Here is a 27,646-nt window from a genome sequence, read left to right as displayed (position 1 = left end):
GTTTCACCTCACCCGTCAGTTCATCTCGACGAAGAAGAATGAATAGGGTATTTTTCAAAATCATTGAACGAAGAAATTATAGTTTCCCACAGGTTGGAAAGGTAGGGCTCAGAAATTTGGGGAGCAATACCCTTCTACATTTAGCCGCAAAAGCTCGTATATCCAGAGACTTCTGGTAGGACCTGCAAGACGATTAATCCCAAAAGACGACATAAGAAACCACAAGCTTCTGGGGTACGTTACTAAGGAATGGATAGAAAGATTTGTTCTAGAAGTTGAGATGAGAAAATGAGGCATAGGAACACTTGTTGCCCAGGGTTAAAAATAGCGAAGTCAAGTGTACGTGGAGTTTAACGGAAAACAATGTTGAGATAGTGTTGTCTCTATTCGAAGCACTAAAACAAAGTTTCGAATATTAGAATTTTGTAGCTGCGATTCTTTGATCAAACATCGAAACATCTCATCAGATGGTTCATTATTGCATTGCCTAGTTCTTAACTTAAGCATTTTTTTCGAGCGACCCATATGTCCTTTACCAAGGGTCAAATATGTTGTTCGATAATCTGCCACTTTCATGTAAACTTGCACAGTTCGATTATCCGCTAATCAGACGCTACCCTCCTTGCTGCTTTTTTTTCAACAATGAAACCGAGAACACAAATCCGACGTAAATTCCATTTTTCATGGCATCTTGCAAAGTACGGTTCTTGGCTTCTCAAGGATTTTTAAAGTTTGGCATAGGTGTGTGCCGTCTGCACCGAAGCCTTCCTCCTAATCTTCTTCACCATATGAGGTTCTTTTCGCAAGAATAAATAGGTCTATAGATAGGTCTGGCTAAATCGCACATTATGTGCACATATGTATCTATTAAATTAGGATTAAAAAAAAACAAATAAATAACCAGCAAGATAAAATCGTTTTTGTTTTTTTTCGTTCTTTTAGGGTTACAGAACGTCGCTTGGAGCTAAAGGAACTCAACTTTCGGGCGGACAAAAGCAGCGCATTGCGATTGCGCGTGCCCTTATCCGAAATCCGCGGATATTGCTTCTAGATGAGGCTACATCCTCTTTAGATATTCAAAGCGAAAAAGTAGTGCAACGCGCATTAGATACTGCCCGCAAAGGACGTACATGCATTATAATTGCTCATCGCCTGACAACAATACAGAACGCGGATGCGATTTGCGTCATTGAGGACGGTGAAATTGTAGAAACCGGAACTCATAGAGAACTTTTGGAATTAGGGAGGAAGTATGCGAAATTGCACGCAATGCAACAAATAAGTTAACTAATTTATGCTAGCTTTAAACTCAATTATTATGACTAAAATCAGAACAAATAAATATTACTGTTTTCTTCTTCTCGGCAGATGCATTTATTTATGTTTTGAAAAAAGTATCCAAATGTACTTTTACAAATGCAGAAGGATTTATGGGAAAATTTGAAAAGTAACAAAAAAATAATAGAATCTAAGCGTAATGAAAATGTACAATTTTTAAAGCGAAGTTCGTTTCTTCAAAACCGACTGTCTGTTATAACGCCAGGATTGGCCAATGCACTCTTTCTCTCCTGGATTGCGATAGCTAACTTCCGAAACGGTCCTAACGGCAACCCCAAAGATTTAAGATCACTTTCTGTGAGGAGCATCAATGTGTCCAGATCAATCTGCTGCTTTTGGAAGCTGTGTATAGAAAAAAATTCGACATCTTAATTTTCTGATGATTTTATCTGCATTCCAACGACTACCAGCATAAAAATAAGCAATTTTCTTTATCTCTTATTAAACTATGATTAATTGCTGATGAAAAATTCGATTTGTGGCGTTGATATAAATGGTACTTACATATGCAAGTGCTCCTCCAGTCCCCATGCTGACAGAAACCTTTGGATTGCAGTTCGGCTCTCGTGTTGGTTCTCGTCGCTGTCCGTACCTCCATCCGAGTCGCTGTCTGATATATTTAAGAATGACCTCGCCTTTCCTGCTCTTGATTTTGCTAAAGGCCCATTCTTCCTAGAATTCATTGTAGAGTTTGAAGAACCTATCGATGAACCTTCTGGGTGCAATTGACTTAATGCAGATGTTACTGATCGTCCAAATGCTAGACTTCCTAACATAGGCCTATCAAATAGACCATAGGGTCTTTGCAACTTCACTTCCGCGCTAACTTCATCATCAGCTGAAGAAGCAAAAAAGTCGGGTTGTGACATGGATCTGGAAAGGAACTGATGTTCACGAGGATATTCCCTTTCTGTGTCACTGTTGGCGTCAACATCAAATACATCCGCTATCTTCCCGCGCCTTGATACATCACCGTTGGAACTAAAGCTGCCTACGTAGAGAACCTCAGAGTCTCGCTGGACTCCTTGTAGTGATCTTATACTCCGTTTTCCGTTTGATTCCATTTCACCGATTTTAAAACCACTATCCTCTGGCCTTGGCTGAGATGTCATGCAATGTTGTTGTTTAAACTTAAGCGCATTAGCTTTCTTTTGAACAGCACCCGCACGACTAGCCACTGTTCCTCCTACCAAGGCACTAAACTTTGTGGTATTTGTATTTGTGTGGTCCTTGTATGCTTGTTTTAAATTTCCCTGACTTGTGGCCCATATTTTGTGTTTTAACGCTGATAGTACTGAAGACCCATTTTGATTCGGTTTAGAGTTCATCTCTTGTTCGAGTTTCTGCTGTCGCTTCGTATATTCCTTGATTCTTTTCTCACAATTCTTTTCAGCTAATTCTCTCATGGCTTTCGCTTTTTTCCTAAAAGCATAATATCAATTAAAAAAATCAGAGACAAACAAGGGACTTAAGGATTGCTTGTCTCTGGGTTTACTTCTTTCTGCGTGCCATTACTATTACCTGTCCGTTACTTCCAAATTAGCTGAGGCTCCATCCAAATATCTCAGGATATCATCTCGGTTATTAATTGCAGCTAAGTCCTTCGCACTGTGTTTGTCAATGTCCAAAGAGTACAAGTTCACCCCAAATTTAACCAAAAAATCTACACATTGTAAATGCCCTTTCGCAGCGGCAAGGTGCAAGGCGGTATTACCATATTGATCGGATTTATCTGGATCACCCCTGCAATAAACATCTTTAAACAGTAAGTTGGAAAATTATTACTGGGAAGGTTGTTACCCTCGACCAACAAGTAATCGCAAAGCGTCTAATCGGCCCTCGAAAGCAGCCCATAATACCGGCGTCATACCATCTAAATCTTTATTGTTGGCATCTCGACGGGTCGCTTCTTTGAGAATGTCAAGAAGTCCGTCTTTTGCAGCCCTTAAAGAAGAAAATATGGTATTATATCAATTATTTTAAAAATTAAAATAAATTTTTAAATTAAAATAAAAAAATAATTAAATAAAAGGAGAATTGAAAGCCATCAGCCTTACAAAACCACAAAAGAACGTTTCTAAAATAAATTTTTAGATTTTAACTTTGAATTAAAATATGGCGCACAAAGCTGCTAAGTGAGAGAGTAGCACTCAACATCTGCTAGCCAAATCACTCAAGATTCATCTTACAGAGTCATGGGGAAGTGGGTATAACAATGCACAATGCACTGACATGAAGTCTCTTTGGAGTGCTCGAAATCGGCCGGAATGAGTCATGCCCTGAAGTTGGCATCTCCCCACTTAATATATCCTTTTTCTTCTTCTTTACGCGGGCATCAAACTGTATAAAATTGCCATTTACTCTTTAATTGCATAGCGCGTCAACAACACTTGCGCGCCATCGTTGACAGCTTCCCAAGAAGCTGTTTTGCGCCACGTAATTCTAGGACTGCCCACTCCCAGCCAATCCTGCTCTTTCTTAATGTTTAGTTTATTCACTGCCAACTGCGCCTTCTGACCAGCACATCTGGTTGATACGTCGACGATGAAAAATATCCTGATGATTCCGACGCCACAAGAAGGAATTCTTTCGACCAATAGGTCCTTGTCGAGCTATTCAGTTTGATGATATGATTTACCACATCCTAGAAAGTTTAATAGTAAATTTTCGAAAGTTTCTTACTTTCAATATTTTTTTTTCTAATTTCAAATAAATGATAAGCGCATCTTCCAACCAATACATAAACAACGTGAACTAACATCGCTGTTACGACCTTTGACTATCGAAAATGGCTAATGATTGGTTTCCAGAATATGCCCATGACAACGGTATCGTGGACTCCCGGAATCCTTGCTGCCTAACTGGCATTTTGGATATAAGCGAAGTGAGTTGATTGGACTTTGTGAAAGACTACTCTTCCTCTTGCGGCAACATTTTCGTCCTTTTCAGTCTTTCTCCCGTTATAAAAAGAATCAGTATGTCTTGATCGGCCGCGCCATTTTTCTCGGTGAATGGGTTGAGCAACTTCGATGTTCAGACGGTAGTGCGAATTACGCCACCATACCATCGAAGAAGACTCTCTCTCGCTCGAAGTAGGTTTGTACTGAAGAAGAGGGTGTGTCGCTCCCGAAATATATAAATATATGTTAAAAACAAAAAATTGTAGTTTGGAGAAAGCTGCACCTTGTAAATCAATTTTAGACTGGACTACAAGTAGCAGACGAAAATCTCATGGTGTGTAACACCGGTTCCGCAACATCTTCGTCTCCATTACCGCGAGGCGCCGTATATTGTATTTAATAGTTGCGCAGCACCCAGATCCATTGAAGTCGACAGGGTGCACGACGCAGCGATATATTTTAGATTTGAGACGTTCATAGATGTGGCGATCACAAAGAACGCTTACAATGCAATGCTATTTGGTCCATGTTGCGCCGATGCATGAAACAATTTTATAATGCAGTTCACTATTGGCTGGTAACATTGATCCGAGATATTTAAAGCGCTTACTGCTGGGCAGATTGCTATCACTGACATTGATACTGCCTGCTTCATTGGGATCAGTTGTAGATAGAAAGAAGCTTAATAGGATTCAAAGAACCACGTGTGCAGGGGCTACGGGGGCTCTGCAGTCCTGCCCGGCAGATGCTCTCAATGTACTTCTGCATCTCCTCCCCCTAGACCTCCACATCAAATATGTTGCAGCGTGCAGTGCCGTCAGACTACGTGGGTCCGGACTTCGCTGTCCAAGTCCTACGGCCACAGCAACATCTTAGATGAAATACCTCGGGAAATGTGGGCATCCCCCACGGACTATGTCTCACGCAAGCTGAACTTCACGAGAAACTTTGCTGTGGACCTTCCAACCAAGGCAAAGTTGGAGACCGGCGGCGTGTTGCAAGAATATGGCACGGTATTCTTTACGGACGGATCAAAGATGGCCTATGGAGTCGGCGCGGGGGTTTTCTCGAATACACACGGTGTATCCAAGTCGTATGGCCTTCCAGGTTTCGCCAGTGTATTCCAGGCGGAAGTACTGGCGATATTGGAAGTCTGTCGATGGCTGGAGCGTGATTCGAGTCCCAAGCGTAACATAGCCTTTCTGACCGACCAGGCAAGGCCATCAAGGCCTTGTACTCAACGGCAATATCTTCCCGGCTGGTGGGGCAGTGCAGAGACGCGCTCAATCATCTGGGCGGCACGCTCAAGGTCACTCTCCTCTGGGTTCCCGGGCGTAGGAACATAGAGGGGAATGAGCGAGCTGACGGATTGGCCAAGCAAGGCTCTGCGCTTGGCAGTTCCTCGGCGAATACAGTCGGTGTTCCGCTAGTAGCTGTCGGGGGCGGAGTCTACTCGCACTACCTAGCAGCCGCGGGCCTAAGATGGCGAAGGCTTACAAGCTGTGCCAAGTCAAGGAGAATTTGGCCCGCTTATAACATAGCCCGATTATGAGAGCTCCTGTGCCAGACGCGTGAAAATGCATTCAAGATTACGGCGGTCTGCACGGGGCACTGGCCCATAGGGGACCATGCCGTTAGGCTCGGCATACCCTACAACTCGCATTGCTGAAGCTGTGGAGAAGGAAGGGAAACCCTCATGCACTTTCTCAGCGATTGCCCAGCTCTGGCTAGAGTTAGGCTGCGGACACTGGGTAAACTATTCTTTGGGGACCTCAGAGAGATTTCTAGCTGCAGGGTCGGACAGCTGCTTTCCTTCGTGAATGCTACGGGCTGGCTCTGAAGATCTGAGCCGGATGGACTCTGTTTCCCTGCTCCCATAACAACAATCACGGTCTTAGGAGTTTATGGCATCAAAACGGCGCACCAAAGCGCCAATTGGGCTCCTCGGAGCGGCCACTGATACCTACCTACCTACCCTAACCCAGTGCACTGGTTGCTCAGGTACTAAATATTGCTGCAGAGCATCCAAGATGAGCGTAGCAAACGATCACGCCTTCTGTAGATCCAGAAATGTGAAGAAGGCGATGCTTCTCACTGTGTTTCCCCATTAGTTATCGCCCATTGTATATTGCGTCAGTAGCTCCACAGTTCTTGACAAACCCGGCTTCATACACACGAGTTATATCTAGCGAAGGCAAATCTTTGCGTCTACCGCAGAGAATGAACATATAAATGTCTGAGTGTGTCTCAGAAGCAGAGACGTTTCTGAAAAAAGGCGCTATACCTTCACCGGTATGTTCGTCGAATTTGCGCCGCTCTTTTTATTAGATATGAATTTTTCGTACGCTATAACTGCTTTTGGTGCCGCTTCTTTTTGATTATTTTTCGGGAACAACTTATCATGTTAAACAATGACAAAATAGTGAATAGGATTTGTTATACAGCTGATAAAACTGACCTTGCAAATACAACGGCCGATAACATTAAGTGTGGCACCAGCCTAAAAGTAATAGCCATTATTTGATTTTTCCAGTCCTGTTATGCTTCGAACTCGAAGCAACTAGATCGAAAGACTAAACTTCTCAGGTGTGGAACGTTTACGTATTTCTTATATTGAAATATTTGAATACAGAACTTTTTCCGTTGCACTTGCACCCAATTGTAGCAGCCCATATAACTGATTTTAGGACGAACTTGAGAGGGTTTCCACCATATTTCCCAAAAATGTAAAAATATATTAGAACATTAACTTAAAGCAACTGGGGAAAAAAATGAACTCCACCCCTTTTGCATGTATAGATCGCTCTTTTAAACCCAACGTATGACAATGTTACTTCATGCGCAGACGTTCACAGTTCCAATCTTCCCATTTTGTATCAATTGGTGTAAACGCTCCTGGGAAATGCGTTCGGCAGATAGACGAACAATCACATAACCAGACAATGATATCCCTAAAAGCTGTCTGGCATCCTGGCCGACACAATCGCTCTCAGCAAGGTCTGCACATCTTCTTTTTCTACCATAGATATTGCCCTTATTGACTTTCCGGGCTGGATCATCTTCGTCCAAACATATTAAGTTACCGTCCCACCCAAACATATTGAGCGGTATTTTATTCACAGTCAGACGGTCGTTGTATCGCCAATAAATCGTGTATCCTTATCTAGGAGGCCAAAAATTTTTCGAAGGATTCTTCGCTCAAACGCGGCCAAGAGTTCGCAATTTTTCATGTTAAGAACCCAAGTCTCCGAGGAATATATAAGGACTGGTTACATCATTGTCTTGTACAGTTAGAGCTTTGACCCTATGGCCGAAATGTCGCACCGCACCGCAGAACAGTTTTTGTAAGCTGAAATAGGCTCTGTTGGATGCGAACAGCGAAGTCCGGATTTCATCATCGTAGCTATTATCGGTTGTGATTTTCGACCCTTCGTCTTCCCTTCATTGATGTGCACCCCAATATTTCGCGCTGCCTGCTCGATCTGGATAAAGGCAAAATGTACAGTTCAAGTTGTTCTTTCCATGATGGCTACTTTGTCAGCATAAGTCAGTAGTTGGGATTGGACTTATGGTGCCTCTCGCATTTACCTCAGCATCATGGATCACTTTTTCCAAGGCCAGGTAACAAAGGATGCACGATAGGACGTCTAATTGTCTTTGACTGCTTTTAATGGCGAATGGTCTCGAGAGTGATGTTGCTACTTTTATCTGGCCTCGTACATTGATCAGTGTCAGTCTAGTCATTCTTATTAAATTCGCCCGGATACCGAATTCCCTAATGGCCGTGTACAATTTTACCCGGGCTATGCTGTGTCATAAGCGGCCTTGTAGTTGATGAAAAGATGTTGCAGTTGATAGCCACATTACAACAGTTTTTCCATTGCTTGGGGAATATCAGATCTGCTGTTGATTTGCCTGGAATGAAGTTTGTTCGGCATGGACCGATCGCGTTTTGACCGTATGGGTCATCCGGCCTAGCGAGATAGCGAAGAATATCTTATATATGGTACTCAGCGACGCGATACCTCTATAATTGCTGCATTGCGTGATATCTCCCTTTTTAGATACGGGACAGATAATGATTCTTTGCCAGTCGTCAGGCATTGATTCGCTGTCCCACACCTTGATGAGGATCGCGTCCATATTTAACCAAGTGATTGCGATTATGCCAGCATCCAATTCCCCTAATAGGTATCACGGAGGGTTTTATTGGTGATGGCCTCAATGTCAGTCAATATTGGCCCCCTATATGCTCTGATATTCACCAAGGTTGGGAGAGGTTGACATTCGATTAGCACATGGTCAATTTGGTTCAAAATGGTCCTATCTGAAGAGGCCCATTTATATTCGTGGACAGCGTTTCTCGCAAAACAGGTACTCATAAGAACTATTTGGTGCGGTACTGCTACTTGGATAATACACAGTCCGTTGTTATTGGCAGTTTTATGTAAAATATGGGAGCCAAATACGGGTCAAGCCCAATCCGGCTGTTAAAATTTCCAAGTATCATTTTGATATTATACCTGGGGCAATCTTCGATGTTACGGAGCCACGAAAGGAGCCTCGGACAGGATGGACTTTACAACGACGAACCCGGCAACGACAACGGATTAACGATTTGCGCATTTTCTCATGGAACGTGCGCTCCCTATACAGAGATAAAGCTGATGAGCAACTAGCCGATACCGTGTCCCAATATAGGGCTGGTATAACAGCGTTACAAGAGATGCATGGGCAGGGACCGGTTTCCTGGAGAAGAGCCACTACACCATATATTATAGTGGTCATCCAGTAAACCATGTGCTCGGAGTAGGTTTCTTAGTCAGCCAAAAAATGAAACCTGCTGTTATTGACTTTGAAAACATAAGCGAACGGCTGTGCACTCTGCGCTTGCGAGGCAAGTTTAGAAATACAAGCTTCATTAACGTTCACGCCCCTACAGAGGAGACTGCAGAATCGGAGAAGGATACCTTCTACGAGGCAGCAGAACGAACCCTCGAAGCCTGTCCCAGATATGATATTAAAATCGTACTTGGGGATTTTAACAGCCAAGTAGGGAAGGAGCCCGTATTCAGGCGATACGTTGGCTCCCATAGCTTACACGAAAAAACAAATGATAACGGAACGCGGATTATTCAATTAGCAGGGTCACACGAAATGGTTGTTGGAAGTACCTGGTTTGCGCGGAAAGCGGTCCACAAACATACGTGGGCCTCTCCAGACGGGACCACTTTCAACCAAATTGATCAAGTGTTGATCGAACGCCGTCACCTCTCAGCCTTAATGAATGTCAGAACATATAGGGGGGCCAATATAGACTCGGATCACTATCTCGTTGGCATGGTGCTCCGAGCTCGAATAACAATACCACCTAGAATCCCCTCTGACAATCAGGTGAGAGTGAACAATGAAGCCATCCACAACACAACCCTCCGTGACACCTATAAGAGGGAAATGGATGCTGCAATAACTGCAGTCAACAGAGGACCTGGAGATGAAGCATCAACAAATGATCTTCACAATCACCTGAAGAACGTTATCATTGATATGGCCACAAACATACTTGGCACCAGGCGCAAAAGAAGTCGGAACGGCTGGTTTGACGATGAATGTAAGTTAGCAACGGAACGGAAGAATGCCGCATACCGAGTAATGTTGCATTCTCAAAGAACGCGGGCACGCGCAGAGACTTATCACGAACTCCGCCGAGCGGAGAAGCAACTTCACAGACGGAAAAAGGAAGCCTGGGAGAACCAACAAGTCCGTGAACTAGAAAAGTATAGGGAGCAACCGCACCAGGCGCGGAAGTTTTACCAACAAGTCAGCAGGATGAAGCCTTATACACCTCGATGCTCATCATGCCGAGACTAAGAGGGAAATCTGATTTTCGACAGAATGAACATATTGGAGCGATGGGTTGAGTACTTTGATGAGCTACTGAACAACCAGAACATCGGCGAGTTGGAGGTCCCGCCAACTGAAAACGACGGACAAATACTGCCACCACCAAGTTTAGGAGAAACAGTCCGTGCAATTCATCGGCTAAAAAATCATAAGTCGCTAGGAGCCGATGGAATTACAGTCGAATTGGTTAAATATGGAGGCGACCAGTTAAACCAAGTGGTTCATCAACTTCTGCTCAAGGTATGGGACAGCGAATCAATGACTGACGATTGGCAACGAGGCATTATCTGTCTCATACATAAAAAGAGAGATATCACACAGTGCAGCAATTATAGAGGTATCACATCGCTGAGTACCATCTACAAGATATTCTCCTCTATCATGCTAGGCCTGATAGCCCCATACGCCCAGAACATCATTGGCCCATACCAAAGAGGCTTCACTCCAGGCAAATCAGCAACAGATCAGATTTTCTCTGTGCGGCAAGCGATGGAAAAACTGTTGGAATATGGACAACAGTTACACCATCTTTCCATCGACTTTAAAGCCGCCTATGATATCATAGCCAGGGTAAAACTGTACACGGCCTTGAGAGAATTCGGTATCCCGACGATATTAATAAGACTGACTAGGCTGACCCTGACCAATGTGCGAGGCCAGATAAAAACAGCAGGATCACTCTCAAGACCATTCGACATCAACAACGATCTACGATAAGGGGATGTCCTATCATGCGTCCTCTTTAACCTGGCCCTCGAGAAAGTGATCCGTGATGCTGAGGTAAATGCAAGAGGTACGATCCTCTTCAAGTCCACCCAAATACTGGCTTATGCTGACGATATCGACATCACGGGAAAACTACCCGAGACGTACAAACTGCCTTCATCCAGATCGTGCAGGCGGTAATTGTGGCGCGATCTTGGGCTGCACATCATTGAAGGCAAGACAAAATATATAGTGGCAACGTCAGCATCGAAGACGAATCAACCAACAACATCAAACTGCACTGGTCAAACACGAAGAAGAATAAGGATAGGAGAATACAACTTTGAGACCGTTGACAATTTCTCCTATCTAGGGTCGAAAATCACAACCGATAACAGCTACGATGATGAAATCCGCGCACGGTTGTTGTCAGCCAACAGAGCCTATTTTAGCTTACAAAGACTGTTCCGCTCGAAACGTCTCAAAGTTCTTACTGTACAAGACTATGATCTCGCCAGTCCTCATGTATTCCTCGGAAACTTGGGTTCTTAGCAAGGAAAGTTGCGAATTCTTGACCGCGTTCTAGAGAAGAATCCTCCGAAGAATGTTTGGCCCCCTACATGAGGATGGACGATTCCGTAGCCTGCACAATGACGAAAACTATGAGCGATACCATGACCGTCCGGTTGTGGATAAAATCCGGCTCAATAGGTTATGGTGGGCGGGTCACTTAATCCGTATGGATGAGGATGATCGCACCCGGAAAATCTATAAGGGCAATATCTATGGTAGAAAAAGAAGACGAGGCAGACCCTGCCTAAGATGAAGCGATGGCGTAGGTCAGGACGCCAGACAGCTTTTAGGGATATCGAATTGGTGAATCTAGGCGCAAAACCGGGATATTTGGAGTTCCTTATTAAGGCAGGCCTAGACCGGATACCGGTTGCTGCGCCGTTGATGATGATGAATCTTCGAGGGTTCGTTTTACTGCCTCGTAGAATGCATCTTTCTTCAACTCTACATGTGCTCAGAGGTAGCGGTGAGGAAGACGGGGCGGCAACCCTGTCGGCCAAACCAAAGCCAAATGGCCGGGGAGAAACTCCACAGTGGTGGTACCGGGAGACGCTGTATATTTGGCTTGCCGGCCGTGATGCAGTAGGCGAATGTTCCAAAGGTATAATCAGGGCAATCAGACCAGAGTATACACGGGGACTCATCTGAAGTGGCAATTGGTCACGAAACCTTACCAAAGGTATGCTGTTACCATGGGAACCGGAATAGCCCCTGGACTCACATACTTCGGGAGAATACGTGTTGTATGTGAGTACAGTTCGGTTGTTTGCGGTTGGCCCCCTAGTGGGAGCTTCATGGGGGTTGTGGTTACGTTCAAGCGAACAGAAACTTTCGGGCCTCGGCGTGGTGTTGCGTTTCAACACGGGTGCCGTACTCCTTAGTTCGGTAGAGATTTAGGTAGGTCTTGCATCCACCAGTATGAATGCTGAGCCATGCACTTGGTATAGACTGTTACTGTCGAAGCTTGCTTCGGCGTGGCTCTGATTGTGGTCACAAAATCAATAAGTGTCTTAAGAAGGCCGTGGGATTAATTCTCTATGACAGGTACTCACATTAAACTCCCAGGACTATCTCCAACTCTACAGTCCCCTCTGCAGGTGCGTGAGCGCTAATGTGGTCTGCATTTCGAAATTCCCTTATTAAACGTAGAGTATAGAGCCGTTGTTTACTGGATGGCCACTATAATATGTATATGGTGTAGTGGCTCTTCTCTAGGACACCAGTCCCTGTTCAACCCCTCTCTTGTAACGCTTTTGCATCTGCCTTATGTTGGGTTAGCGTATGGTTAGCTGTTTGGTAACTTCTTTTTTGTACAGAGAGCGCACGTTTCATGAGCAAATGCGCAAATTGTTTGTCCGTTTTCATTGCCAGGCCCGCCGTTTGGCTTTGTAACTTTTTGTCGGCAAGTTTTGTTTTTCATGTAGGGTTGTCAGCCCTACTTAATCCCCAGCCACAAAGACCAGTTGATAAAATTTGTCCCGTTGTTCCTTCATTCCTCTCCGTGTACAGATTTTCATAAGGAAAGGACTCCCAGCAACCAGATGGCTGTGAAGATAGGGTGGGTTTCCTAGTTATTATGCTTCATCTTGTGCATCGGACTACCCTTCACCCTTTGGACCGGTTATTCAACAAAGAATAATTTTGCCTTTTCTCAAAGTTCTCTGAACCAAAAAAAAATGCTAGAACGTGCAGGCTCTGATAAAAAACACAAAACAAAGTATCTCCTTTTTTGCTTAAACTATCTCGTCGTCACAATCACTTTATGATTGGGAAAATATGATTACGTGAAGAATCCTACTGGTACATATGCATTTGCATATACGTACATAGAAACATCTATTTGCGAAAGGTTTTCTTTCCATGGAATTATTCTTCTATTCTTTGTCGATACCGTTTGGGAAAGGAGCAAGAGAGGAGGAGGCGATTAAAAACGAATTAATCAAACTTAGATACTGAAATAGTGGCAATTTTGATAAATCTTGATCTGAGATCTTGAAAGCTCAAACTTACGAGTATATGGCCATGTACGGTGGAGTCTTCAGCTTAATCTTCAGCATAAGGAGAATGTAAAATTCATCATCCCATCTGAAGCGTAAATTTTGATAGAGAATTTCGTCTACTTTTACTCGTATCACAAGTGTCACTCGTTCACATTAATCTACCCGTGAAAGTTACAAGGTAAATTCTTTTAATAAATAATGTGAAATGAATGCATTGATGTGCACTTGTGCATATAAATTGTCGAAAATTATTATTAATGATGTCAGGCGGCAGACACTTTTCTCCAGAAAGAATATTATTGTGATCATCTATCAATCTTGAATAATTTGTGGAAATCTATTGACGTGTTCATTGTTTTGTGTAAATGTGTGGTGTAAATTAGTCATTGACACCATCCCTAAATGAAAGGAGGCGGCAGAAATTAGGCTTTGTTATTCACAGTATTGATTGTGCAAGGATTGTAAATGGCAAACTGTTGTTTGGGAATAAAGTTTACCATAAACTAAATTCGGTTTTTAGTGATCGGCAACCAATCGTATTGAATGGCTTGTAATTATCAGCTAATTGCGGGTTTTCCCCTAGATGATTGTATATGAACAAAAAGACGCCAACATCGTAGTGTTCATACACCCGTCTACTCTCAATACTGATTAGTTTCAGTTTAGCTATAATTATTACACCTTGCAGATGACAAAAGCGTTGAAAACATTTGACCAAGAATATCAGCAAGCATTTAGGTCCTCTGGGGTTTACCAGTTTTCTCTACGTTTCAGGATAACTTCATATTTTCTAGCAAACAGATGTTTGGGAAACCGAGGATCAAAAGTCCCTGTAAGAACTAGATTCAAATCTTGTATTTGGAGCTGCGACAGATGTTATGCCCATGGCACCGGTAATGCTATAGTGCGGCTAGGTTACACTGAAAACTTTTTTGTCTTACCTTAACCCACCACAATATGGATGCATAAGCGAACATCGATCTAATGATAACAACGTATATCCAAATTACCACATGATGTCATAACGAGGCAAAGGTCCATATCTACAATCCATAGTCTGTGAGAACTTGTTTCGTTTTTACCGCTGCACGTTTGCTCCGAAAAAGCATTTAATCTAGAATGACTCCCTGATGTTTCACTTCCTCGAAGAGTTGAAGGGTTATATCCCTCTGGAAGCCAAAGATCATCCAGTTTTCTATTTTTTTGTAAATAATACCGGGGGGGTGGTATTATTTGGATACTTCCTTACTTAATAATAAGTCATTCCAGGAGCACAAGCTGTTAGTCGAATCAACGGCACTTTGTATATTTTTACACACCCTTCCAAGATCCGGATCACCAAATAGCACAGCCACTTCATCCGCATAAGCTTGGAGGGTTATTGGCTAATGTTGCAGTTCGCATAGTAGTAAGTCGAAAAACATAGCGCACAGAAGTGGACACCTCCTTGGGGGCAACATTTCGTTGTTTCTGCTGTTAGGTAGCGGTCGATTCGGGGCTAATCACGTTGGCAATGATCAACTAGTCTCTATAAGCCGATCTGTCTGAAGTTCTTTAGGTTTGCAAAGTCATCTTTCCGTGGCTTTGGTGTGAACACTACCACGTGGCGCAAAGCAAGACATGCCAGAAAAATATTCCTTTGCAGTCGCTCTAAAAGCCATCAGCACTGCTTAATAGATGCCATTCATGTTAAGTGCTTTCAACTGATCAAAGCATGGCAATTCTCGATTTTGCACTGGTAAGAACCGTTCTCGCAGTGTCCCAATTCTCCTTGCAACCCTTTCGTGTTGTAAGAACCGTAGTTCTCCAGCTTTCACTTCTCTCACCAGTGCTCTCGGATGGTGCACTGCCAATTTCGTAAAAGTATCATCCGGTTTTCTAAGAGAGTCCAACTTGGTCGACACATCCCTTTTAAGGACCCTGCACAGCCTTGAGGTTTCCCTTTCCACTTCCAGTTCCTTACAGTACGCTCTGAAGGAGTTCCGTTTCGAACAATTAAAGAGCCTCTTATATTCACGCTGTGAGTTCTGCAAATTTAATGAGTCTGCATTTTTATTGCCTTTACGATGCACGATTCGGAAGTATTCTGGTTGATTTGGTTCGCAGTTCGTGGTATTATCATCGAACCATTTTATCGCGCTTGCTTCGGGAAGTAGGGCAAGACTCCTCATAGCACTCTAAAGGTGTGCGATTCAGAATTTCCAACTCCTAGAGGGCTGCTCTTTATTGTCGAGAAATTCATTGAACCTTGTGCAATTTCTCAAACTATTAATGCGGTATTGTAAGATAATCGTAACCAGGGCTGTCTCAGCATAGTTGCCTCTAACCGTCATCTTGCTTTAAGAACTCGGTCTTATGGATCTTTCATCAGAAAAGATCCTAGTCATAGATTTCGTTAAATTGAACTTAGGGCTCTTTCACCAGAAAAATGTAACGGTCATCCTGCAGCTTGGTCAACCTTTCTACCGGCAGACAGGAGAGGGTTTTGACTTGCTGATGGGTAATTTGACCTAACTTTATGTCTTTCGACATAGGCCTAGTTCAATTAAGAGCGTCTGCCTCGATCGGGGTGCAACTAGGTTTCAGTCACACCACCCCTGTGCGAGAGCTCCGTCAATTTAATCTACCCAGGAAATGAAGCACAATATAGTGACTGCCGCTGAGCACCTTCATACTCTACCAAGCTGAAATCCACTTTAAAACAGCCCCATCAGTACACTCCAAATGGAGGAGCCCATCACAAACACCTGAGTAGGAGCATGGACGTTTTGCCAAAGAAGTTAGGTTTTCTTTCATCAGTTTAGTCACCTCCTGGCACACCGGTCCACCACCGCGGCACACGTGAATATAGACCCTAATGCGGAGTGCAATAAAGCACCGCAGATATGTTTGTTTTATGCTTCTTGCGCGCATTACCGCTGACAGAGGAGTCTGTTGCCCCCAGCGTGAGTCTCGCCGGGATTACCAATTTGTCTCCACCTTGCATCCGGGGTCTTTTCCTCCGTCGACTTGGAGCTCCCCAGGTTCTCCAAGTCCGCGCCGCTTGGCTCCGTTTTCACAGACCAGCATTAAATTACTAGAATCCTCGTCGCCAACTTCTCTTTCCTCCGCTCTTCCCGGTAAGGGTGAAGGAGAAGGTTCTAACAGGCAGAATTCAGTCTCTAGTCCGCCCCTCGCCTCCGTCTACATATTTATCCATAGGCGGACATACATTTTGTGACGCCTCCAAAATTCGCGCCTAGGTCGCGACCTAATCCCTCATGACCGCGGGTGCATTCGAAGTCTGTGACTTCTTTCCACTTGGAGAGTTCAAATTCATAGCTTCCATATCCATGTTGTAGTGTAATAATAAACTACTATCCACCACGATAAGGTGGTGTCCCAGCGAAAGTATGGGACGATTTTGGCGAATAAAGATTCTTAATAACTTCCAAAAAGTAACCACGAAACTCCAGTTGAAGACAATAGAAATCCTAAAAGTTTTGCGTATTGTGGTTGATTGCAAAAAATATTCATGAACCCAGCATTGGTCAGTGAAATACAAATTAGCCTAAATATGAACACTTCCCATTACTTTCTCCCTCATTCCAAAATAACTTAAGGGGTTATTCTAATATTTATCCAAGTGTAGTCTTGTGGAGTTTCTAGTGATTAAATTTTTTAAAATAATTAGACCGTTTTTGCTTCTTCGCTAGTATTATTTATTTTATTCGCTTATAACGAAATTTCGGGAAACACTTGTTCCCTCCATCAGTGCTACACGTCTTGTTTTCTAGTGTTGTGTTTTCCTTCTACACATAATGCTTTCAAAAATAACTTTGTACAGGATTAGGTTGACATCTACTTTCGTTTTAATTCTATGAACATATACATATGCTTCAACGCGCCCATCGAACGGCCCACGTACCGTAAATATCAGCAATAAAACCCTTTTCTAAAATTTTTTTTTTCGTGCCCGGGGTAGCGCTACAACATCGGGATACAAGATACTTCAGTACCTAATTGCCAGAGTGATAGTGTGAGCCTGAGCGACCACTACGCGATATTTCTTGCTATCGGAAACGGTTGAAACGAAAACCGAAGGCGCACTGAAATCGAAAAAAGTTAGGATGGCTAGTCTTCCGGAAATTTCGAGGGGGAGATGTTCAAAACGGTCAAAATGGGACATAGAAATGCAGGTAAACTGCTGTTCGAATCAGGATATCTTGCCGTTGAGAATATCGTCTCTGTAAGCAAAGTGGTTTCTCCCGATAGCAGGAAGGGAACCGGGACACCTGGAACTAGAGGAGGAAAAATGAGATCTTCTAAATAACCTCAAAAGAGGCGTACGGAAAAGTAAACGGAATTACTACAGGGACAAATATCTCCGAAGTTGTAATGGACAAGATGTTTGCCCAAAAATGAACTCAAACAAGATGTCCGCGGTTCTTGTTCAGAATAATTATAGAAAGAAAGTGGATATTGCCTAACGGTTTATTAGGACGCCTATCTCCCGGTTACCGAAGAGAAACTACAAGAGATCTATTGATGTACTGTGAGAAATAAAGTTCCGGGATTAAATGTGATTCTAAACAGGGCCCTCAAGTTAACTATTAAGAAGAAGTTCGAGTGGTCCGTAAGTATAGATCGTGTATGATAAAAGGATGATAACCAACGACGTTGCGCTTGAGCGGACCCTGGGGTGGTTATTAGTGGTGAAATACCCCAGGATGTGGAATTATATGGAAGTGCAACAATTTATACCATCATGGCTGCAAATAGTTAAACTAAACTTAGCGGATGCAAAGGCAGAGGCTGTTCTTACTACCAATCGTAGACTGAAACAATATATACTATCAACAAAAGCTCGTTTCAAAATCGATCATTAAATATTTAAGGGTAAGCGCACATATATATATATATATCTGAACATTTCCGCTTTGCTTCACAAACGGAAACATAGATTTGTATACACCAATGTTTACGCAAGTTAATGTCGTACATACCCTTCTTCTAACCATGCACGCGACTAAGTATATAATCTTGAATAATTTACCGTGTGTTAGAATGCTTTCGTCATATACTCGTATTTATGTAATGTTTTTCCACTTTAATGTGACGCTGATATCATATAGAATGATCTCCTGTCGTACAGTAATTTCTTATCAAAATGGCAATTTTGATTTGCTATAACGTTGTTCCTAATAGCATGATTTCAATCAAACTTTCTAGCATCACGCTGTATTGAGGCTTTTCCCGAACTTAATTAGACTAGATATTGAGTTGAAATATATTTTGAGGCTTAGATTTTATACAGATTATTTAATCATCACGATTTTTTTCAAATTTTTCGATTAGTTAGGTTGTAGTAACGAGACTAGCTTCACTTTATGGTGGATACAACCCATTCATTTGATACGCCACATGACCATATTCTGAAAAGAAAAATGTCCACCCCCTTTTACATGTATGAGGATCCCTTGCTTAAATTCGTGCGAAAACTTGTGCACTTGTTGCATCCAAAAGACTTCATAGATTACATACTTCCCCCGAATTTCCTGCTAATGGCTTCGGCTGTTCCCAAATAGACAGACATCAAACCCATTTTAATAAGGTTCTGTTATACAGAACGGGGACAATGCAGAGACGCACTGGGCGGTACGGATTTGGCTCTCTTATAACAAGACCGGATCGGGAAAACTTTGAGACGAGACGCGTGCAATTTTTTTCCTTTTCTTCAGTTTTTGTCTCCTTCACAATCGGGATCGGCTCGTCGTGATCGGTGGCGTAATTTAGTTCTATCAAAGGCCTAACCTGGGTGCGTCGCGAGGTTTTCAAATCCTCATCCAGCGTATCAATCCACCTTTGTGTGGCCAGCCTTTTGGTCGCATACCATCGCCTTCCATCCAATCTTCAACTAAGACGTCTAATTTTTCCACTATCGGTGCAACCGCATACGGATATGCTTATTTCAGATGTGGTCAAAGCGTATTACGCCATTAGCTCAACGCAATATCTTCGCCACCATTACCACGAGATGCTGTTCATTGTCTTTTGTATTCCGCCAACACTTCGCCTATGTCGATCAAAAAGAAGCTGCTTTGTGGAACGCTACATCGTTCAGGCTGCACTAATGCGGGAAGCAATTCCATAATGACGTTCACCATTTGATAGATATTTATATAGCTCAGTTCTGGGCAGGTCACTGCCACTGACGGTGATAGTGTCTGTTTCATGGGGACCGGAACAGGATAACGGCAATTTACACGCTGCGCTGAACACCAGGCTGTCAGCCGCGGCATACTCTAAAATTCACATCGTCAAGCTTGTGGAAAGGAGGGAGGAACCTCCAGACACTTCCCATGCGACTGTCCAGCTCCAGCGAGACCCAGGCGGCGAACATTAAGTAAACAATTCTTTGAGGACCTAAGAGAGATCTCTGAATGCAGGCTGGGGGAGTTGCATTTATAAATACTACGGGTTGATTGTGAAGATCGGAGTCCGCTGGATTCCACTCTTCGTGCTCTCCCCCCCCCCCCCCCACGTTTGGAACGTGGTTCAATTCGGTGATTATCCCTATTTGGTTGTACATTTGCAATTATTTATAAACGAATTAATGTGCTAGCCCAGAATTGCCAAATTGGGGGAAAATACACTTTTCTATCCATTGAACAAAAATGGGAAACAATGCAAAATTTTAGCGTCTGCGAAAGGGGCGTAAGGAATTTGATTCAGACTTGGTGAAGTAGTTTAATAATACAAAACAATAAATTGCTATCACATGCTTGGCTAAAGGTGATTTGATTTCACTAGTTGGTTGTCCCTTTTAGTATGCCCTCCGTTCTCCTATGTGTTCTTTAATCGTGGTTGTCTCTTCGTCTATCCGACGTACTTTTAAACACATTATGAACAATCAATTGTGTAAATCCCCCTATTTTCGTTTGTTGCAGATAGTCTTTTTGAGAACCCAGCTTCTGTTTTTGTTACTGTTTCCTGCTTATGTGTATCGGCACCGGGTTGGTTTCCGCCATTAGTTTTCAATGCTGTGTGTCGCCCTTGAGTAGATGAAGCAGGATTTTTTTGTTGTTGCGATTTTTAGGTGTCTTAGCTTCCTCCTTTACAATTTCCCCTCCTTTTGACTCATTAGGCATTCTATTGTTTCCACAATTTACCCGTTGATCTTCGTGGTGCTGAGAATGTATTTCTTTTCCTTGTTAAAATACATAGAGTTGACAAGGGCCATTTTTTAATTGAATGTATGATTCACAGACAGAAAAAGGAAGTCTGGGAGAATCTACAGGTCTGTGAACTCAAAGTAGAGCAAACAACCGAACCAGACACAAAAGTTTTACCAAGAACACTTCGATGCTCACCTTGTCGGGACAGAAATGAAGATCTGATTGCTGACAGTATGGTCACATTGTAGCGATGCATTGAAAATTTTGGTAAACTGTTCTACAACCAGAATGTTGGTGAATTGAAGTTTCTGCCAACTGAAGACGACGGGCAGATGCTGCCACCACCAAACATGGAAACACTCATGCAATTTTTCGGTTTAAGAACTATAAGTCGCCAGAGCCAGGTTAGTTGAATATAGAATCGGCCAACTTCACAATGTGGTTAATCAACTTATACTTAAGGTTTGGGAGAGCAAATCTATATCTGATGACTCGTTACCTGATACATAAGAAGAACGATATATCACGTAGTGCAGCAATTACAGAGGTATCACGTTGTTGAGTACCATCTATAAGATGGTGGAGAATCCACTATGTTGCTAGACTAAATAGTCTAGATGGAAGATCATCTGCTCCTAATAATGAGTCTTCACTTCAGGTAAATCAGCATCATATTAGATTGTATCTCTGCGGCAAGCGATCGAAAACTTTTACAATATGGTTATCAGTTACACCATCTCTTCATCGACTTAAAAGCCACCTATGATAAGTGAGTGAGGGTAAAACTGTACTCAGCCATAAAAGGATTCAGTATCCTGACTAGAATAATAAGACTGATTAGGCTGACCCTGACCAATGTGCGAGGCCAAATAAAAGCACCAAGATGACTTTCGGGGCCATTCAGTATCAACAACAGTCTATGATAAGAGGATGCAATATAATGCATCCATTTGAACTTGAACCTGGAAAAAGTAGTCCGTGGTGCTTATGCAATTGTGAAAAGCATCATCCTCTGAAAGTCCATTCGACTTCTGGTCCATGTTGACGATATGGACATTAGGGGAAGAACAACCAGAAATGTCCAAACTGCATTTATTCTGATCAAGCAGAACGGCGTGAAATTTTGGGCTTGACATTAATGGAGGCAAGATGAAGGCAACATCCACATCAAAAACGAAAGAAACAACAACATCAAACAACACTGCTCATAGCGTGTATAGGTAGTTTTTCTGTAGTTGTCAAACTCTAACATCCTATCCTCTCACATTATTTTAACCTTGAAGGAAGGAAGACCATGGTGGGTGTGGTGAAAGTGAGGAAGCCGAATTTATACCAGCGTACGCAAAGAGCTTAATTCAGCCCCTAGATTAAGATATAATTCACCGTTTCAACAGATGATAGTAAGAAAACAAATACAGTAGAATTCCGTTAATTCGTATTGTCAAGGAACTGACGATTTGGTACGAAATGTCGGAATGACCAATTACCGGGAGAGCAAAATAAAGAAAATTACTTCTGGGGAGCGGCACGAATTAGCCGGAAATACAAATAATCGACGTGCGAATTATCGGGATTCCACTGTATTACATATTCAATTGAAAAGAGTAAAACTTCTAAAGTTTTTCTTAAACCTGTAACGGCTTCGGATGCATTGCATTATGTTAATTTGGAACACATTACATTTGGAAATTCTGATGAGCGACAAAGTGAACAATGCAGAAATTAGCGAAGTAATATTCAAGTTGTTTTTAAAGCCCGATCGGTGTTGCAGAGGAATATGTGTTATGGGACTAAGATCTGAAATATTGTGGAACACGAATATATGATTATATCGTACAGGAAGTTCTTAGCGAAAATACAAAGAATGAAACTTCTGACGATAAAAACAATTCTGACAGGTAAACTAATGAGAAGGGAGCTACTTCGAGTACTCCAGTGATTGATAGAAATATTGATATGCATGAAGAAGAAAAAAGTTTAAGATTTCATACAAGAAAATGAGTTGTGGTTCTCAAATACACTCAAAGGCCTTCTGCTTATCGTAAGAGACGACTATTATAAAAGGAATAGAAATTTGTGAGCTAGCATCTGCAAATTTCCAATTTATTGCTATCAAAATATCAACAACGCCTCCAATAGAGGCTGACCCCAAGCCGAAAACCTTTAGTTATCGCAAACGTACTATAATTGGTTTCATCAACCACGGTACCGGGGGTCCTCAGAATGCTCACTTTCTCCGACTCAAACGAGGATTCCAACGATATAAGCTGAACACTTTAGGGCTAAGTGAAATAACGTGTATGCCACTCCCCCTTACCACACTAATGGCAATATGGTTTTATACTCTGGAAGACCGAGTGGTTGCAAACGCGAATTCGTTCTCAGTTTGTTACCAAAGACTACCACAAATCGCGCTCCCTTTACCTTGAAGTCGACAGGATTCTGACTGCGAGATACCGATTTCCGATATCGTGAAGAATCATGATTTCTACAAGCAATTACAGGCAGTTCAGGAGATGGTTTCTAAAGTAACATTGTGAACATGTGGTGGGCTGTGATAATACTTGCCCGGACATGTGCTAGAGAAGCGTCATCCCGGTGAACGTAACGATAATGGTTGGAGGTTTGTGGCTTTCTGCAGCTTCTACTGCCGAATCATCGTCTGCCATAAGGGCAAATGTGTTTTAAGTGACAACATCGTAAGAGAAATCAGATTGACCACATTGCGATCAGTACCAGATTTAGAAGTTGTCTTCTGGATGTCCGTAGCAAGCAAGGCGCTGACATCGGCCTCGGAGAAAACCACCATCTGATGATCACTTACGTTCGCTTCCGTATTGCGTCCGCCACTTTTCACACGGACGAAATCCTGAGAAGTTCAACGTACTGTACCCGGTGGCAAGAAAGAATTTACTATTGCGCTGGCCAGGGAAGCGAAAGATGCCGTAATCAGAAATGTATGTATGATGCCAATCAGAAATGTATACCGCATCACGAAACTGGCCCTGTCAAAGATGCCAACGGTCGACTTCGCGTCCACGATGACGAACAACTAAACAGGTGCAAAGAACATTTCACCATGGCTTTTATCTGTATCACATCCGATGAGGTTCTGTCTCTTGTGGATGAAATGGCTAGCCATCGTTACATGCGGATACGAACTGTTCCTCCAAGCATAAGGGAAATCATTTTGGCCATCAATGCAATCAAACGAATTGAAGCGGCTGGGCTTGACCGTCTCTCCACAGAGTTATTTATCGCTGCGCCTGCAATTGTTGCAGATCTGCTACTTACTACTCATACGAAAATCTTGAGAATCCGAGTCCTTTCCCAAAGAGTCGAAGAAGAGAATGATTATTGAGATTCCAAAGAAAGCCACTCGCATTTGCGTGCTACCTGCCGTCATAAAAATACTAGTGAAAATAATCCTGAAACGCATCAGGACTAGGATCCACACCATCGGGAACAGTTCACGGAAGTTAGATCTTCATGTCACCGATTTCGAAAAAGCTTTCGACAGCGTCAGTAGGGAGAATATCTGGCGTGCATTACACTCGCTGAACATTCCGAAAAAAACTAATATTATCAGAGCGGCTAATTATGGTGCAAAATATCACATGCTGCACCGAGGTAAAATCTGAACAGAATTTGAAATTGAAGGCGGAGTATGATTGGATCTTATCACCCATATTATTACTTTTTATTGTCGGTGACGTTCTTCGTGCTGCTAGTCCAGAGGATGTGGAGGAGTCCAATGAGTGAAGATATCTTTCAGCAAACAACTTGACTACGCTCGTCTACGCTGATAACATCTGTTTGCTCTCTCGCCAAGTCATGGACCTTGGCCAAATGGCTCTGGATTTGGAAAGAGGGGTAAGTAGAGTCGGACTAAAGATAAACACAAATAAAACCGAATTCTGCATTAATGAGAAGAGCATCGAAAGCGTCGATCAATTTGTATATCAAGGAAGCGTCATGTGTGCCTACAGTGGTACCGAACTGCATATTGTCCGACGCATTAGCAACGCTAGACGCTTAAAAATGCAGCTTTCTCAATGCCAACATCAAGTTGTAACTGTTGCCTATAGTGTCTTTTCTGTGTTGCTATATGAAAGTATTACATGATAAGGTGTCCGAGTGAGGACCCCCAGTGTCATTCAAGAGTTCCAAGCTTTCGTCAACAATTATCTGCTTTGTATCATCGCAACTCGCTGGCCTGATACTATTTCAAACGAAGAACTTGGTTGCTGTACAGGCCTGTCACCCGTTCGCCATTGGCGCAGAACAGTAGATGAGGAGTGCATCTCGGAAAATCCTGAGAGGAGCTGAAGCGCATTTGAGTGAGCCGTGAGCGATGACACGCATTTATGTTTGACGCGCTATACTCAACCAAAAGGTGAATAATAATAATAATAATCGTTGGTGCAACAATCCATATTGGATCAGGACCTTGAGGTGAATGGCAAACATAATTTTCACTTTTCGAAAGTGAAGTTCACCTTTCCATGTAGTCTGAATTTATTCGTTTAATTGTTTTATAAATTCAATTTTTCTATTTATTTTCGATTAGCGACGTATTTCGAAAATCCATTAGAAATACGTACTATAATTAATAATAATACAGTAGAACCCTGATAATTCGCATAGCCAAGGGACTGATGATCTGTTATGAAATATAGGAAGTGCAAAATAAAAAACAACAGCTCTGAGGACCGGCGAAATAGCCGACAATCCAGATAATCGATGTACGAATTACCGGGTTTCCACGGTATAAGAATATTGCATTCATTTCATCATGCACAGTTGTGAAGTTGGTTTGCACTGAAAAAAAATCTGCTATATGCTCTAAACCGTTATTTAAGCGAATCTCTCGTGGTTCTTGGCGGGATAAGTTCCTGGAATCCTCCGAATTTTTTGTAAACGCATTCATTCTAGTCTTATTGTATCTTTAGGATATTAACAATTGTATATACAGTGCAATTTCGATAATACGTACATCGATTATTCGTATTTCTAGCTAATTCGTACAAATTCGCCAGTCCTCAGAATGATTTTTTTTTATCTTGCACTCCCGATAATTGGTAAACCCAATATTTCGTACCAAATCGTCAATTCCGTGATTATAAGAATTATCAGGATTCGACTGTAGTACATTTCAAATATTATAACAATTACATTTCAGTACAAAGAGTTGATGCATAAAAAAAAACTTTTTTTAATCACATTCTCTTTCGCTGCGGATTGTGGGCGGAGATAATTACAAACGAGTTCTATACTTTTTATAATAAATGTACATATTAACCATGCGTATTAATGAGTATACACAAACGGTTGGTTTCTTCAGACAGACAGATATACACACGTATGTAAGTACGTAAATGGATACACATTTCTACTAGCATGTGCAACTTTCGCATCATTGCAGTAGACGATACTTACTCACTATCCAAGGCGCAATTAAAGGCCTGAACTGATTCTGTTAATTTCAATACCTTTGAAAAAAAATGTGTTCAGCTCATGGAACATGCAAAGTAGTGCGATCGTGACTACGATCAGAAGCATTGCAGTGTAAAGAAGTCTTAATGGACATACTAAAAAACAACATACCGGCCTACAGTTAATAACCATTACCACGGTTACCTGACCAAATACTAACCAGGTGAAAACTAGAAGATTGACTTCTTAGGCATTTCAGAAGCTTGCAATGAACACTGTGATCGCTTCGAGTGGATAGTTCTCGAGTAGCCTGAAAAACACTGATCTAAATTTTCAAGTATAAATGGACAAATGCCTTCTCTGGAATTGCAATATTACTTGCCGAAAAGTAAGAGCGTAGCGAAATATCGCAATGTCAATAACGATTTTTGAGTAGTTGAAGAGCTGATTTTTTTCTGGAACATTGACAACGTAGTTGAACGGATTTAATTCGTGACATTAAATAAAAGATGCCGGTTTTAAGTAGGGTATTGCTGCATGCATCAAAGAGTGTGAATTGAAGAAAGCAGAACTTACTTAACTAACTTAAGCGAAACAAACTCGTAAGTACTTACTTATGAAACCTATCGGACGACATTCCTTAATTAAATAGAATTGCCTGAAAATAATAATTACTCCTCGAGTGATGTTATACTCAAAATCCACTTTTGTTATCAGAACGTTTAGTGCACTTTCTAGTCTACAAAGGAACACGGACCTCTATAAATTTCGTATTCCATATTTTGGATATTCACGCTATAGCATGTAATCTAAGCCACAAGCACATAAATCCCACAATTACGAAATTGCTCTTACGCACAAATACCGATTGCATGGGTCGCGTTAAACGGACCGAAAAGAGTTATGCCAAAGTCAACCAAATTAGTTGATTTCAATTCAACTCTACCTGTAGGTCACCAATTAATTCCCATGAAAAGATATGCGAATTGTAACTATTATATCGCGAATCAGCTTTCCACGTAGCTTTCTTGCGAAACTTTTCGATTTCAGTACGAAAACAAAAGGCACTGTATCGGTTCACTCAACTTAAAACCAAACACAGAGTGATCTTGCTGGGCGGAAAGGTAAAACAAATTAGCAGAAAGAAGTTAACCACTCTGATGGCTTCAGGTTCCACGAAACAGGTACGCCAACCCGCAACACCGATTAGAAACTGAACGCTATACACATAGCCGCCGTGCTGAATGAAAGCAGTAGAAACGAGTAATATCTGAGACCCCTATAAAGTGCAGGTTACTGCTTTTGTTGTTGCGGTTCTCTCTCTTTAGCTCCCCTACCTCTATTCACATATGTATGTTCACTTCGCTACAAAGCCCGAACGTGCATACCTTCCGTTCTCACCTGTTCGAAATCTACAGCTCACGGTGAGAAAAGTGCCGTGTAAGTGAAAGAAATTGGAAGACGATAATGTCTTCGATATATTTACTTTTCAGATAATAATATGCAAGGTAAAAATCTGCGGCGTAAGAATTTTCGCAGGACATACAGGACAAAGTTTTCCTCATTGAAACGTACACATAGCAGAAATATTGCGCGTTCATTTCTTAGTATTTAGATTTCACCTCTCCCTTTA

The 27,646-nt window shown here is 42.2% G+C and overlaps 2 protein-coding genes across 3 annotated transcripts in view; one reads left to right on the top strand and one right to left on the bottom strand.

The window, feature by feature from the left end:
- The window catches only part of LOC119646143 (multidrug resistance protein homolog 49-like), a 42,507-nt gene extending 41,189 nt beyond the window's left edge, over window positions 1–1,318 (top strand). For both annotated transcript variants that reach the window (XM_038046501.1, XM_038046500.1), the window contains exon 13: window positions 943–1,318. In XM_038046501.1, the coding sequence (XP_037902429.1) occupies window positions 943–1,287 (345 nt within the window). In that variant the 3' untranslated portion in view covers window positions 1,288–1,318. The remainder of the gene's footprint in view (window positions 1–942) is intronic.
- A 50-nt stretch (window positions 1,319–1,368) lies between these two features.
- Window positions 1,369–27,261, bottom strand: LOC119646144 (Usher syndrome type-1G protein homolog). The gene is made up of 5 exons (XM_038046502.1): window positions 26,628–27,261; window positions 3,139–3,282; window positions 2,860–3,081; window positions 1,843–2,760; window positions 1,369–1,680 (listed from the first exon to the last, which is right to left on the bottom strand). Exons 1-5 carry the CDS (start codon window positions 26,648–26,650, stop codon window positions 1,515–1,517), a joined length of 1,473 nt encoding a protein of 490 aa, XP_037902430.1. The 5' UTR covers window positions 26,651–27,261; the 3' UTR covers window positions 1,369–1,514.
- Window positions 27,262–27,646: the final 385 nt, after the last annotated feature.

Source organism: Hermetia illucens, chromosome 1, assembly GCF_905115235.1.
Source record: "Hermetia illucens chromosome 1, iHerIll2.2.curated.20191125, whole genome shotgun sequence".
NCBI classification, from domain to species: domain Eukaryota; kingdom Metazoa; phylum Arthropoda; class Insecta; order Diptera; family Stratiomyidae; genus Hermetia; species Hermetia illucens.
The sequence above is the reverse complement of the archived record's forward strand: the minus strand, read 5'-3'. Positions and strand labels throughout refer to the sequence as shown.